We start from the raw sequence: 13,937 nt of genomic DNA on the forward strand, positions 1-13,937 counted from the left end.
ATTTGAATTTTAAGTTGGAATGTCACGTGGTTTGGTGATAAAGAGGTTGTTTGCAATGGAAAATAGAGTGAAAAATAATCGATTATTCAAATATTGAAGTCACTCAAAAACTCTCGGATAATTTTAAAATTATTCCAACAGTCATTTACCTTATTTTTGCTACGATTTGATTTTGAAATAAAGAAAAAACTCGTCTAATAAGGCCCCTTAGTCTATAATCGATGCTGCCTATAATTCCTTTTGATAAATGCTTTAATTTGTTAAAAATTTGTAATTTGTAATAAAAAATTCGTTTCCGTGGGCTAATTGTTTTACAATACAACAGCATACTGCACGTGTATTTTTCATACACCATACTGCTAGTGTTGTAAGGTAATTTTCTACATCACGTGCAGTATGTTGTAAGAAAATAATTGCTAATTAAACAAGGTACTTATATGACGTATCTTGATTTGTTTCCAGATGGACAATTTAATTTTAAAGCATATTCATTAAAATAAAAATACTTGTAACTATTTAATAGCTTTATAAATTAGAGAAAAACATTTTAAATTAATAACGTATTTTAATTGTATTTAAAGTTACAAAACATTGAAGCAGATGGCTTTCTACATTAGAAGAAAAAATGTCGCGCACTAAGTCCGAATTTCAAGTAATTTTAATTAATATTACACCCGATAACAAACGATAGCGATATCAATTATGTAATTACAATTTAATTATAATTACATAATTGATATTACTATTGTTTGTTATCGGGTTAATAATGTATTATCCTATATTACACAAGCCCATTAGTATAATTTGTTATAAATGAGATAAGCCTTTGTTTTGTTTTGCAGAATTTTAAAAAATTTGAAATTTTCTTAATAATTAAATATTAAAATTGTCCTTAATTTATTTCTGACAATACAATTATGCTTGAAAAATTTGATTGTTAATTTTTCGAAAATTCGGTGTTAATGTCTTATATTTAAATGCATATATTTATGCAGAGTGGCGCAAAAGCCAGATAACCGAGATATATTTATAAGAAAGGTTATTACAATGATATGATATTAACCTACTTGCGGTCCATCTTGTATATATGTATTATATAGACGTATGTGTGAATAATTTCAAGTATATATCTATATATATATATATATATATATAGCGAAACCACGACTCGAATTACCGTCACAAGTGATTCACCCATTAACAAGTGATAAAATTATTACTAAGATGCCAATTTTACAGGTGAACAATTTAGTGTGGAGCAAAACCGAAGTATAATTTTTATCATCATTATAAAGTAAAATTCGATATACCTATAAAATGACATAAAATTTGGAATATACTTACAGGTCTTCACATAATGTAATTGTTTATTCGGGTTTTCATTTTATAATAAATGCTACACAGGACTAACCCTCTGTTAAAGAATACGGAGTAAGTCTATATAAGCATACATGTACTGTACGAGCATACGTAAATATTAGCCGCAATTACATAAAATACAATTTCACTATAATGTACTGTATGTCATATGCAGGTTGATGATAATGAAGTCAAAATTATAATCTCAAAGCGCATCTTTGTTGCGAACTAATATCTTATCAATGTCTTTCATTTATACCACAAAAAATATTTAGGCTAATCATAAGGCTATATAAAAGCTGTCGGGGTCTTATTATTTTATCAGAAGGTTATTTGGTTACATTCTATCTTCATGGGGCATCTTTACAGATTTAATCACCTACGTAGAGTACCTTTACAGCTTTAAATATGTTGATAGGGCACCCAGCTTTAAGGTAGAGCTATCCAACAGGTTTACATACTGTAATTACAGTTTTCCCCATTAAAAATATGAAATTTATGATATAAAATAATCGTGATTTATAAAATAAACGACAAGAATATTCTCTGCATAATTTACGACGGTTGAAATTTCTATTTACTCGTACCGATAACGTATATTAAATAATACCATCAGGTAAATTAGACAATAAGAATTTGATAGGTAATAACAATATGAAACGGATAATAAAGGCGTGGCCCATCATTTATATTTAACAAGACTCCTAAACATTCCCGATAATGTGTAGTAAAAGTAGCAGCAACTGTGTGATGCGCGCTACCGAATTCGTGTCCATGCACAAGATATCGATAACGTATTATCAGGCCTGTGACGATATTTAATTAATATAAAGTACACATGATGTTTTTATCTACGCGTCACTATATTTAACTTACGTATAGATGGAATTTTAAAGAATATAATGGAAGACTTTGCTTCTGATGAGAAGACGAATAATTTTGTGTATAAATGTATTTAGGAAGCACTTAATCCGTAAAAGTAAGTGAAACAACGAAGGAATACTTTAATTTTACTTCTTAAATCTAATTCCTGTACATAAATTTGCTTTAGTATTGTTAATTACAACTGCTCTAGGACATTTACTTGCAGTTGCAATGTATACATCATAAGTATGTATACATATATATTTTATAAATACAGTACATATTTTAAATATTTTGAAAATAAAATTAGTTAATTTCTCTTTTCTGTTATTATACGTTTCATTCAGCGGCGTAACTAAGATTTTGCTCTGGGGATCCAACACCCACGTACACTCCACTAATTTGCCACTAAAGTACGCCACTCATTTGTTTTCACCTCCACCCGGACGTACTGTACATATCCGAGTGGGGATGGAAACAAATTATGCTTTCTGAGGGATTGTTTGGATAGATTTTTATGTATTTTATAAGGTTTTAAAGGTTATAAGGTTTTAAATAATTTAGAATTAATGAGATTAAATACTAGAAGACATACAGCACTATACTAAAGTGAGTGGTATGGTGCACATTACTCACTCTTTACATCTGAACAGAAGTGCAGAGTGAGTAATATGCGACCGAGTTTAAAGAGAAGAATTAATAGTTTAATTACAAAAAGTGTGCAATTTGGAGTCATTCAAAATGTCATTCAAGTTAAGTGATGTTCATTCAGATGCAAATTTTCTCGTTTAAGTACTGTACCTATAGGCCCATGCATGTATGTGTGTGTGTGTGTGTAAATGCTGTAAATTTTGATATTCTTTCCTTACGTAGAATATTTAGTGTAAAGTGGATCGGGGGAAGATGCCTAACATTTTGCTTATGAAGGAAATTATAGCGATAATGTGGGTTTTGGTGGCCTCTAACGAAAATATCATATTCTTGAGTATGTTTTCAAATGAAGCTTTGGTCTATATCAAAAATAATTATATATTTTGTTTGCAATGACGACTTTTTCACTGTCTGGCATTTTAGGTATCTCACCCCGAGTATCCGGATGAGATGCCTAAAGGAGTGTGATAAGAAAACAAGTATAATTGCATAATATTAACTTTCAAATATCTTAACCAAATTAAATTTATTGCATATTTAGTACAAAATACTTTATAGTAAGTGTAACAGCACAGTATAAGTATTGTTAAGTTCCCGCCTGTTCTAACGTGCTCTATAGCTTTCTTCAGTCCAGGAACCTTTTTGAGAAGTCCTTATATAATTTCTATGCATATCTTGCAATAAAACGAGAAAACAAATTTATTAAAAATAGGCATGTTATCCCAAGAAAAATGTGGCATCTTTCCCATTTGTCGGGGTAAGATGCCTAGTGGATTCATGTGTTCTAGGATGTCAGATCGGGATCGGCGGTAGCTGAGAATGGAAACTTTAGAACCTTAACTACATCACACATTAATTGTTTTTCGCAATTTTTAATAAATTCTATTTTAACTTTTAGTTTTAAAATTACTCTGAAAACATTTCAGAGTAATTTTGGAACAGGAAACTTTGTTCTTATCTTGCTTTTATTCTTCTCAGATGTAGAAAATGTGGTAACGGTAGCCAACTTTAGCTTTCCGCACTCAATATTGACCCAACGATCCATCATACAAACACATGACAGTATCTGACGTCACCGTTTGAAAATAACAAAAATTAGGCATCTTCTCCTGATTACCATCTTACCCCGAATCACTATACATACAGGCCTATAACTACATTAAAAACTAAATAATATAGGTGATACAATAATGTTTTTGATCATCCTGTATTAAAGTTTATATTGTTTATTTATTTTAAATATATTCTAAACTTTTACAGACAAATAAACGGATGACTTTTAACTGATAGAGAGGAGAGAAGTGTTACCAAAGAACAAACGAATACCGTGTTAAAATGATATCTGAAAATAATAATCAAAATAGGAATCGCCATATTTCCACATCTTCTCAACAGAACCTCCGGTAAGTTGTACATTTTTTAAAAATTTTTGTAGCAAAATTTCTATATACTTACTATGATTTGAACTTATTATTTATTAAAAATTATAATTCAGATATTATTATTGTATATGTCTAAATTAATGTGAATGATCGGTTAACGAACATAATCCGTTCCAAGACTTTGTTCGCTATCCGAATTGTTCGTTAACCGATTATCGATTTATCATAGGTTTTAATGGGAATTTGATTAATTCGTTCTGGAGACCCTCAAAAATAAAAAATATACACTTTCTTACTACGTTTATTTATATGTAATAATAAAAATACATATATGCACAGTCTTGCATTTTTATTAGTCATGTTTTTTTCCGTTTGTGGGGGTTAAAGAATCTGTCTAATGTCAATTGCTTTTCTCTCTTCTTCAGGAGTTTTTAGAAGTAATCAATAGCATTGTAATTGTAACGATCCCTAAGCCTATTAACCACAACCTGGTTTGAATGCCATTCTAAGATTATTATTCTGACATCCTTCCACTTTTTCAAAACATCTTTAATAGCAGATATCGGCATTAATCCTCTTTTTCAGAAAAAAAATATATCTCGCCGAGTTTCTTGGTGTTCTTCATTCAAGAGTTCTTGGCGTTCTTCTGTCGTCAGATCCGTTTCAGGTTCCATTATGAGCTATTCAATGTTCTTTATTTCTCAGATGTGATTTTTGTTACTTCTTAATCTGCTTGAGTCTTCTTCATAATACAGTATCTTTCTTACAGCATCTTTCAACTACGGCCTACTGTAGATCTGTTCAAACCATGCTGCCCAGCAACAATGGACATCTTCTGCCCACTCTCTACCTTTGCTATTATACTCTCACCTTTCGAAAATAAAAACCGACGCAAAACTTAACGAGTACTCGCCCGACGGTCTCGCGAATACTATAAAAAATTGTGTCAGAATAATAAAAGGCTGGAATTAGAAGGGAGAGTTTCAAAGTTCGGAGGAATACTATCCGATCAGTATATACCTGGTTGAGCGTCGATGTCGACATCTCCCGCGCTCCGAAAAGTTTCGAATTGTTGCCCGAAGACAAGGGAAGACCAATCGATATTCATTATTTTATGTCGCTTCTTGTGTTTCTTTTGTGAAGTGTTCGTTGTCCGAACATAAAAATCTTTCGCGAAAGTGTTCGTTATCCGATCTCCCACTGTATTTGTAAAATGTTAAATTTTATTACAGAAAGTTTGTCTTTAAAGTTATTTTTGTTTTAAGTTCTTGTAAGAAGCATTAGAACAGAGATTAATTAACAAAGCTCGAGAATCATACGCTAAATTTGAAATCAATTTAAAGATTTAAATTTTTAAAATCTAGTTCAACAATGCATCTAGTTCAGCATGCATATTAGCAAAATAACTATTTTTGTATTTATTTCTTTATCAGACTCTTATAATTGTTATTATACGTCTTCATTTTAATAAAAAAAATTATTTCATACATTTTTACAATGGACTATGAAATTTTATCCACAATTGAACCCCAGGAACCAATTGTGGTTCTCTTCGAACAATTTAAGATTTTGGCTCCTACTCAACTGTACATGGCCTAAGAACAATGTAAATAGTTTGTGCTTAAATATGGTGCGGTTTATATCTACAAAACCACTGACTCTCCGTATCGTATTGAAGAGTACACCATATATTCATTTAGCTTCCTTAATACTGTAACCACCATTCATAACTGCATTTACAGCTATTTCAAGAACTTCCTTGTTGTAAGTAACTCTTTGCCATCTAAAAATAAGAGAAGGTTTTTTTTAAAAATTTCTTGCCTGTTTTGTTTAGTCCTTAAAACTAAGCATTCATGTCGCCGCCGTATCACAAGGAGCAGACATGGATGAGAAAAATCGTCCCACAAAGATAGTCAAAGGAACAGAATATGAAATTCTTTATTTTTTCTGATAAATTATACCTTACACTATTATACCTACATAAATCCTAAGTATTCTACTTATTAGTATAATTTTAAAACAATTTCGAAATGAATTCGCCTTAATTTTATTTTCAAATTTTGGCTAAATCAAAATCAACTCAAAGCTACGTGTTCACTTTCAACTGCAATCCAGCTATAATGTAATAGGAACTCTAAACGGTTCAAAGTTAGTTGTGCCTGTTCGATATGTTGCTAATTGAAAAAAAATTATGACATAAATCATTCTAATTCGCAATTGGTCCCTGATCCACAACCGGTGTCTTTACGTTATACCGTATGTGAGTCTGTGTGCTTAAAATATAAACTTTTTACCCTGAGCCTGTGGCATTGTTGCTCCACAGCCTATTCATTTCACACTTGAGCCTGTGATTCTTGTTTCACCATTGCATATATGCAATGGTGAAACAAGAATCACAGGCTCAAGTGCAAAAACTTTTTCTGAGCTCTGCAAAGTTTATATTTTTGCTGTATTACATACAGCCTATACAGTTTATAACAACTTAGCCAATAATGGCATGCATAGTATAATGAATGTCGTTTTTTATTCAGTTATTGGCTTTAATTCTGCATGCCAAAAAATGGAGTTTACTTTTTTTACGATTGTTCGAAATGTAGGGATTACTAACGTGTAAGGATAAATTACTAACGTGATTTGTAAATACAATAAAATAAATTAGTATATAAAAACTTCAAATTTTTATATACATTTGTACATATTTAATTATCGAGATATAAAACTGCACAAGGGCATGTTTCAAAGATCGTCCTGTGTATTGAGTGTCTATTAAATCGCGCTTCTCATTGGTTAAGTGTTGCAAACATTTCGAATTTAAAATTTATATATTTTACAATTAATTTTCAGCTGTTTATTTTATGTTATTTTCAGAATAGAAACGAATCTTAGTACTTATATTAATCAAAAAATTCGAGTATTGACTGACGCATTCAGTTCCAGAGCTCAAAGAATCAGAGAAATAATTATACAGCCACCAACCCCTTCTTCCTGTAAGTTTTTAATTCAATTTTCCCGATTTTATGAAAATCTCACTGATTTTTTTTTTCGTTCCAGCTCCACAACCAGAAGAATTAGAGGACCCGCAACATCGTCCCAGACTCCAGTCTCTGATACAACACGAGGATGACAGCTGGTTGGACCGTCCACCCACAGACGACAGCTGGTTGGACGAAATGGTGGACGTTTGGTGCTGTCAATTGAAGCGTCGTTACATCCCCACGTTCCCTAAAGTCCTGGATCCTCAAAGTGAATAAAATATTTAATTTGCCAAAAATGGAAATATTTAATAGAAATTTGCATTTACTCTTCACAGGCAAACTCTACATAACTTGGTTGTTGATGGTTACTATTTGTTACTTATATAACGCGTGGATCATATTCCTCATGGCTAATTTCCCCTATTTAACGAAAGAAAATCTTCCCATCTTTCTAGGATTCGATTATTTCTCCGATTTAATGTATTTTGTAGACATTGTTCTGTTTAAGGTTCGTGTTCGATACCTTCACAACGGATTTTGGGTGGTAAGTCCAGTTATTTAACCGAGAATTTTACTAGTTATTTGCAGATTTTTGGTAAGTTGTGTGATTTCAGGATGACCCTGTTATGACGAGGAAGAATTATTTCAAAAAGAGCATGTTTAAGGTGCTGTACATTTCTTTTATAGTTTATCAGCATTAATATTGCTTCAGCCAATAGTTTTTCTTTTTTCAGATGGATTTGTTATCTTTGCTACCATTGGATTTATTATATCTAAAATATGGAATTAATCCATTGTTCCGAATTCCAAGAATATTAAAAGTAAGTATATTAATAGCAACAAAATTGGCCCAGCTTACTTATTTAACTAAATCTTATTTAAAGAATGGTTGAGTCGCTTCATTGGAAGAACCCGAATTAACTGACTCTGTATATTTCTAGGAAAACGACTCAACGAATTCGAATGATTTCAGCCATAACAATAATACGCAGCATAATTAATATAAGGCAAAATAGATCATGTACCATTCAATTTTAAATGTCTACAGCTCTCACATTAACTCGTCAGACGTGCTGCAGAAGGCTACCGACAATAACTTTATATTAATTTATTTTCCGAGTCAATGCACTAGTATTTTGCAACATACGATCGCGATTTCTTTTATCGAAATAGTGTTACTGACAAGAAACATTGAAGATGTTTCATGTCGGTAGAGATTTTATAGAGATGATGCTAACGCAGAAAGCAGTTAGCAATGGTAATTACATAGCCCGATTTCATTGAGTTGTTAAAGCGGAAGAAGTTAATGTCAAAAATTAAGAAGATAACTAGATCTTCTCCACAGAAGTAAAAAAAAAACACAAAGTAGAATAAAACGCAAACAAGTGATGAGTCCACAACAGAGGGATGGAACTGAAGTCGTGTTTGATACAAATGATGATGACAGCTTCACTGCTCATTGTCATCAGAACGAACAGCGTTTCTGCTGAGAATGACAATGAGCAGCAAGTGATTACGTCGAGTGTTACGATATTTATGATGAAACCACGTAAATGTCTGAGTTGATCAAATGTGTAAAGCGCGGACGATGACTTCACGAAAGTTGCACAATGTATGGAGGAAAATGTAATTTTCGTGCAGGATACAAGATAAAAAAAAAAAGTAGATAATAAAACACAATTCAAATTAACACGAAGGAAAATTTTACGTCAGTTACCCACGTTTTCATCTCATTTATTCTTTTATTCAGAGATTATAGTTATTCATTGTGCTATATCACCCATACCGGGTGGGAGCTATGCCGAGCTTCAAGGTTTCACCAAATGCTCTTTAATTTTAAAAACGTAATGAGAATTGAACAAAATTTCTGATGGGCAGTTTTAGGAATGAAATAAAGATAATAATTCCAATAGTAGAAACCCAAGAGGATTTATAGGATTTAATTTGTCACGGATTTTTAAAAGCTGCGTCGTATCTCTCGTTTTACCTTAAGCTATTTCATAACTGAACTTTTAAAGGTTTACACAGATTATTTTTTCATTTTTAGTTGCAAACATTTTGGGAGTTCTTTAATAGAGTAGATTCTGTTACCAAGTCCCCCTACGTTATCAGGTAGATAAAGCGTAAATCTTAACTTACGCATTGTTTATAAACATTTGACGTAATCAGCTTGATTTTTCCATTACAGAATCATCAGGACGTTAATCTACATGATGTATCTGATCCATCTCAATGCCTGTGCCTATTACGCCATGTCTTCTTGGGAAGGAATCAATTCTAACAGTTGGGTGTACAATGGAACGGGAAATGCGTAAGACAAAGTTTTCCCTGACGTATTCACTAATTGAAACGTTAAGGATATTTGCATAAATGGCGAAACTGTTTTAGTTACATTCGTTGCTTTTACTTCGCTACCAAAACGGCCACGTCCATAGGAATAGGGAAAAAGTTTCGACCCTCCAACGAATTCGAGTACGTTTTCATGATCGTCAGTTGGCTGATGGGAGTTTTCATCTTCGCATTTCTAGTCGGGCAGGTTTGTTTGTTTTATAACTAAGAAGTTACCTGTAAGTAATTGAGATTCACCGGCAATTTCGTTTACAGATACGTGACATATTCGCTACGGCCACTCGGAGCAAAACCGAATACAGGCAGATAATGAATCTGACTGTTCAGTATATGAGAAACTTAAATGTTCCCGATGATTTGCAAAGGAAAGTGAGACTTTGGCTCAGACATAATTGGGAGCAACAGAACACTTTAAGTAACGTACAGTTTTGTCCAATTTTCAACCTTTTCATAAGTTCGTCTTACTTTTAAATCAAGAATTTCTGTCAATTTTAAGTTGAATTAAAAGTCGTATTTAATCTACTGTTAATGTTAGGGTATTCTATCAGCCGAAACTCAACATGTTTCTTCTTAGTTAAGCTGTCTTCTTCGTTGATTTTTACAAATTTACTTATCTATGTGATCGATAATACACTCCTTCCCGAAAAATGATGTCTGAAAATGAGGTGTATCTTATACGCTGGCAAAATACTATAATTAACAGTTAATTTACATATGAACTTTTGATTTGTATACTTTTTTTTTGTAAGATTTCAAAAGCAGACAATTTATAGTTTAGCTATTTTTTGTAGTATCTAAAAATGTACACCAAATAATAGAATTTTATTAGTCATTTAAAAAATATTAATTATCTTTTCGTGTTATAGAATATCGTTATAAGCAGTTTCGTAATAATTTTCAGATGAAGATACTATTTTGGATTTTCTTCCTTGCAAAATGAAAATGGATTTAGCCATCAATGTTCATTACAACACTTTAAGTAAAGTTCAGTTATTTAAGGTAGGATGTTTAGACATTTATCTTATGTCTCCCATTTAAAAATCTGATAAATATTTAATACGTTAATATCAGTTTTTCTATACTGTCATAAGATGAAGAATATAAATAATAAGAATGTTTACAGAAGTGATACCTGCACGCAAATCTAGATAATACAGATAAAAGGATCTGGCTAATTGGTATTACTTTTAAAAAGAAAAATACTTTATAAATCAACACAAACGATCGAAAAGTCTGTGGCCAAAGAGCCAAAAAAGAAAAGTTGAAAACTCCAGACTTCCGTTTTAGTGCTTTAGTTTATGGGATGTTATCCCTTTTAATTTTATTTCAAATATAAACTCAGACCTTTGTCAGCTCCCATACACGAATTTTTTGTATAAGTTTAAGTAATTTTAATTTTATTTTATAGGATTGTGATAAAGCACTGTTAAGAGATTTAGTTCTAAAACTGAAGCCAGTGTTATTTTTGCCGGGCGATTATATTTGCATGAAGGTAAATTAATCATTTTCCACCATTTCAAACCTATACGGGCCTTATTCGGCATTTTTTGAACTCTTATCAGGGTGAAGTCGGCAAAGAAATGTACATACTTAACAAAGGATTAGTCCAGGTCATGGGAGGAGAAAATGGAGACGTGGTCTTAGCCACACTGTCGGAGGGAAGCGTTTTCGGAGAGATAAGGTAATTTAAAAAATTAAAATTATTTAAAAATCAATGAAGTCAGATTTTGTTGCTAATCTTACTTAATTGTACTATAGACTAGTACACGAAAATTTAAATTCTCTTCCCTTTCTGACTTGTGGAGGATTAGTAACTCCTTAACTCTAAAACATTTATTAAAAAAATGAAGTACAATCAAAATTAAAAGGTCGAAAAACAAACCAGTTTCCAACGAAGAGAAATTCTTTTTATTATTACTGTAAACTTCTCCCTAAATGCATTTTGCCAGACACTCTGGCGTCTTCAGTAGGGTCGATTACAAGTACACAGTACAATTTAAATTTCCATCCACGACAATTATCCATTATTAATTTTCATTCCGCGATTACAACTTATACCAAGATTTGGCTCAGAATGCCGCTGTTGTTGCAAAATGTTCCTTTAATCTTCTTTTTACAATGTTTTTCCCCTTGTATACAATTTTTATCTTATAACAATTTGACAATAACTAATATTACAATGTAGAAAAACTGTGGAAGTATTAACTTTTAATCGTACAGCAGCAAGACGTTCAGATATTCTAACCTTTAATTTCCGTTTTGTTTCTCCAATGTAAAAGCTTGGGATGCCACATGTGCATTGTAATCTATAAACCACTCCTTCTTCGTCCAATGGATTCCTTTTATTAGTATCTTCTATTTTCATCAGTCCCGATAATCTATTATTTTGTATTGGAGCTAACTTTATTAAGATTTCATCAAAAATTTTATTATATTTTTCAGTCTCCATAAGTCAGAAAGGAAAGAGAATTTCAATTTTAGTGTACTAGTCTATAGCACAGTTTAGAGATAAAGTAATTTTTCACATCACAATGCTTTGATCAGACTTTAAACAACTGATATGAATATCTTTTATTCTAGTTTACTGGGAATTCCGGGATATAACAGAAGAACTGCTAATGTACAATCGAAAGGATTTTCTAATTTATTTGTTCTTAGTAAATCTGATCTTTGGGATACGTTGAAAAATTATCCCGAAGCGCAAGAAATTCTTAACAGAAAAGCTAGGTTAATAGGTTTTACAAATTTTTAAAGTATCTTCGCATCGCTTTCATTATTGAACTGTATCCTTTTGCAGGACTTTGATCAGACAAAACGAAAGCTTTAAGAAAATGGAAACTTATAAAAAACTCCAAGCCGAAATTATCATTAGAGAACCAATGATCAAGCCGACTACACCAAAATTAGTTAAAACCGTGATTCAAGTTAGAAAGATTTTTGTTTTTATTTTTATAATATACAATGAAACTTGACATTTCCCAGCTGGCTACAACAAAAAATATTCATCAGAAAGTCGTGAAAGTTTGGGAATTCCCAAACTTTCGTGGGTTCCTGATGAATAGTTTTTGCTGTAGTCAGCTGAAAAATATCAAGTTTAATTTGGGACCCCCTGTATTTTCTTTCATGATAGAGTTCTAACTTGTATTTCACTTAGGCCCTTTCTCCGGATTGTAAATTCAGCCAAATTATGAGGATGAAATCGTTGGCCAAGTCTGATACGATCTTGCAAGATCAACCAAAACTACTAGAAGAGAGAAGCGAAATTAGTGATGAAAACAAGAATCCCGAGGAAAATGAAGAAGAAGCAATTAAAGATATTCAGCAAGTGAAGAAAATCGAAGCCGGAGAAGATAAAGAAATGACGAAAAATGTCGAATCCGCGACTCCCATCAAAGATTCTAGCCAATTCATCAACAATATTCTTCAACTCGTACCCAGTAAACAATCTGAAAGCGCGGTTAAAGAGGAATTCTCTTCTTCGTCTCTGTCCTCGTCCATTGTCAGTTTAAGGTCCTTGTTTCGTATGTCCAGCAGCAGTTCCGATATCAGCCAATCGGATTCGGAAATTCCTCCGACTGCTTCGTTTCAATCATCCGATAGTACAAGTAGCTTGAACGATTCACAAAAGTCTAATCTTTTCTTTGCAAATTTGACGTTCTAATATAAAATCTTGAATAAGTATCATAAACTCGTGTGACTTTCTATTTTACTTTCCTGACTCTGTTATATATAACAGAATGAAAATATGGTGATCGATCTAACATTTACAATTTTTTTATAAAACCCACACCTACCTCCAAAATTAAGTTTTTCGCCATTTAATAATAATTAAAAATATAAAAATATTTTAAAAATAAAATATTGTAACAGATGCCGCCACACGCAGTTTTAAATGTAGTGAATGTCAAGCAATTCGTTGCTAAATATATATTTTTTCTTTTTGTGTTTTCAATATTCATTCTTCACCAGAACAATTGAAAGCGATGTGGAAGTTCCAAAAACTCTTCCGTATTGTAGTATCGTTTTTGCAAAGAGGAAATTAGAAAGAAAACTTTTTAAAATATATTTTTACATTTTGTAGTAAAATAAACTGAAAACGTGTGAATTAAACATGCATTTTTAAATGTAAAAATCAATTGCAATTAAAATTTTTCCGTAAAATCTTCTGTGAACAGAGTGAATTATTGCATCTGTGAACTTTTATAGTGGTGAATTTGAACTTCTTTCACGTATTCCTGTGTATAATGCGGTATTTAATTCAAATCAGTGGTTAGCTAGAATCTATATTTATTTTATCTCTATTCATTAAATTCATCAAAAAGTATTTTCTCTCACTACCTATTTTATTGTATGACAG

General features: G+C 31.8%; 1 protein-coding gene across 1 annotated transcript; it reads left to right on the plus strand.

Annotated features, from left to right (window-relative positions):
- The first annotated feature begins 533 nt into the window (after positions 1–533).
- Positions 534–13,241, plus strand: LOC136989555 (cyclic nucleotide-gated channel beta-1-like). The gene is made up of 17 exons (XM_067287770.1): positions 534–652; positions 4,135–4,277; positions 7,125–7,243; positions 7,308–7,499; positions 7,567–7,775; positions 7,846–7,896; positions 7,966–8,052; positions 9,279–9,343; positions 9,420–9,542; positions 9,620–9,767; positions 9,836–9,995; positions 10,482–10,579; positions 10,989–11,072; positions 11,143–11,261; positions 12,161–12,307; positions 12,378–12,504; positions 12,735–13,241. Exons 2-17 carry the CDS (start codon positions 4,210–4,212, stop codon positions 13,239–13,241), a joined length of 2,304 nt encoding a protein of 767 aa, XP_067143871.1. The 5' UTR covers positions 534–652; positions 4,135–4,209.
- The last annotated feature ends 696 nt before the right edge of the window (positions 13,242–13,937 follow it).

This window comes from Centruroides vittatus, unplaced genomic scaffold (genome assembly GCF_030686945.1).
Source record: "Centruroides vittatus isolate TY-2023 unplaced genomic scaffold, ASM3068694v2 scaffold_654, whole genome shotgun sequence".
NCBI classification, from domain to species: domain Eukaryota; kingdom Metazoa; phylum Arthropoda; class Arachnida; order Scorpiones; family Buthidae; genus Centruroides; species Centruroides vittatus.

Excerpts from the sequence above, each read along its gene's own strand:
- LOC136989555 (XM_067287770.1), top strand. The coding sequence starts at position 4,210 with ATGATATCTGAAAATAATAATCAAAATAGGAATCGCCATATTTCCACA. Across the intron at positions 7,244-7,307 it reads GCCACCAACCCCTTCTTCCT|CTCCACAACCAGAAGAATTA; the intron begins GTAAGTTTTTAA and ends TTTTCGTTCCAG. Across the intron at positions 8,053-9,278 it reads GAATTCCAAGAATATTAAAA|TTGCAAACATTTTGGGAGTT; the intron begins GTAAGTATATTA and ends TTTCATTTTTAG.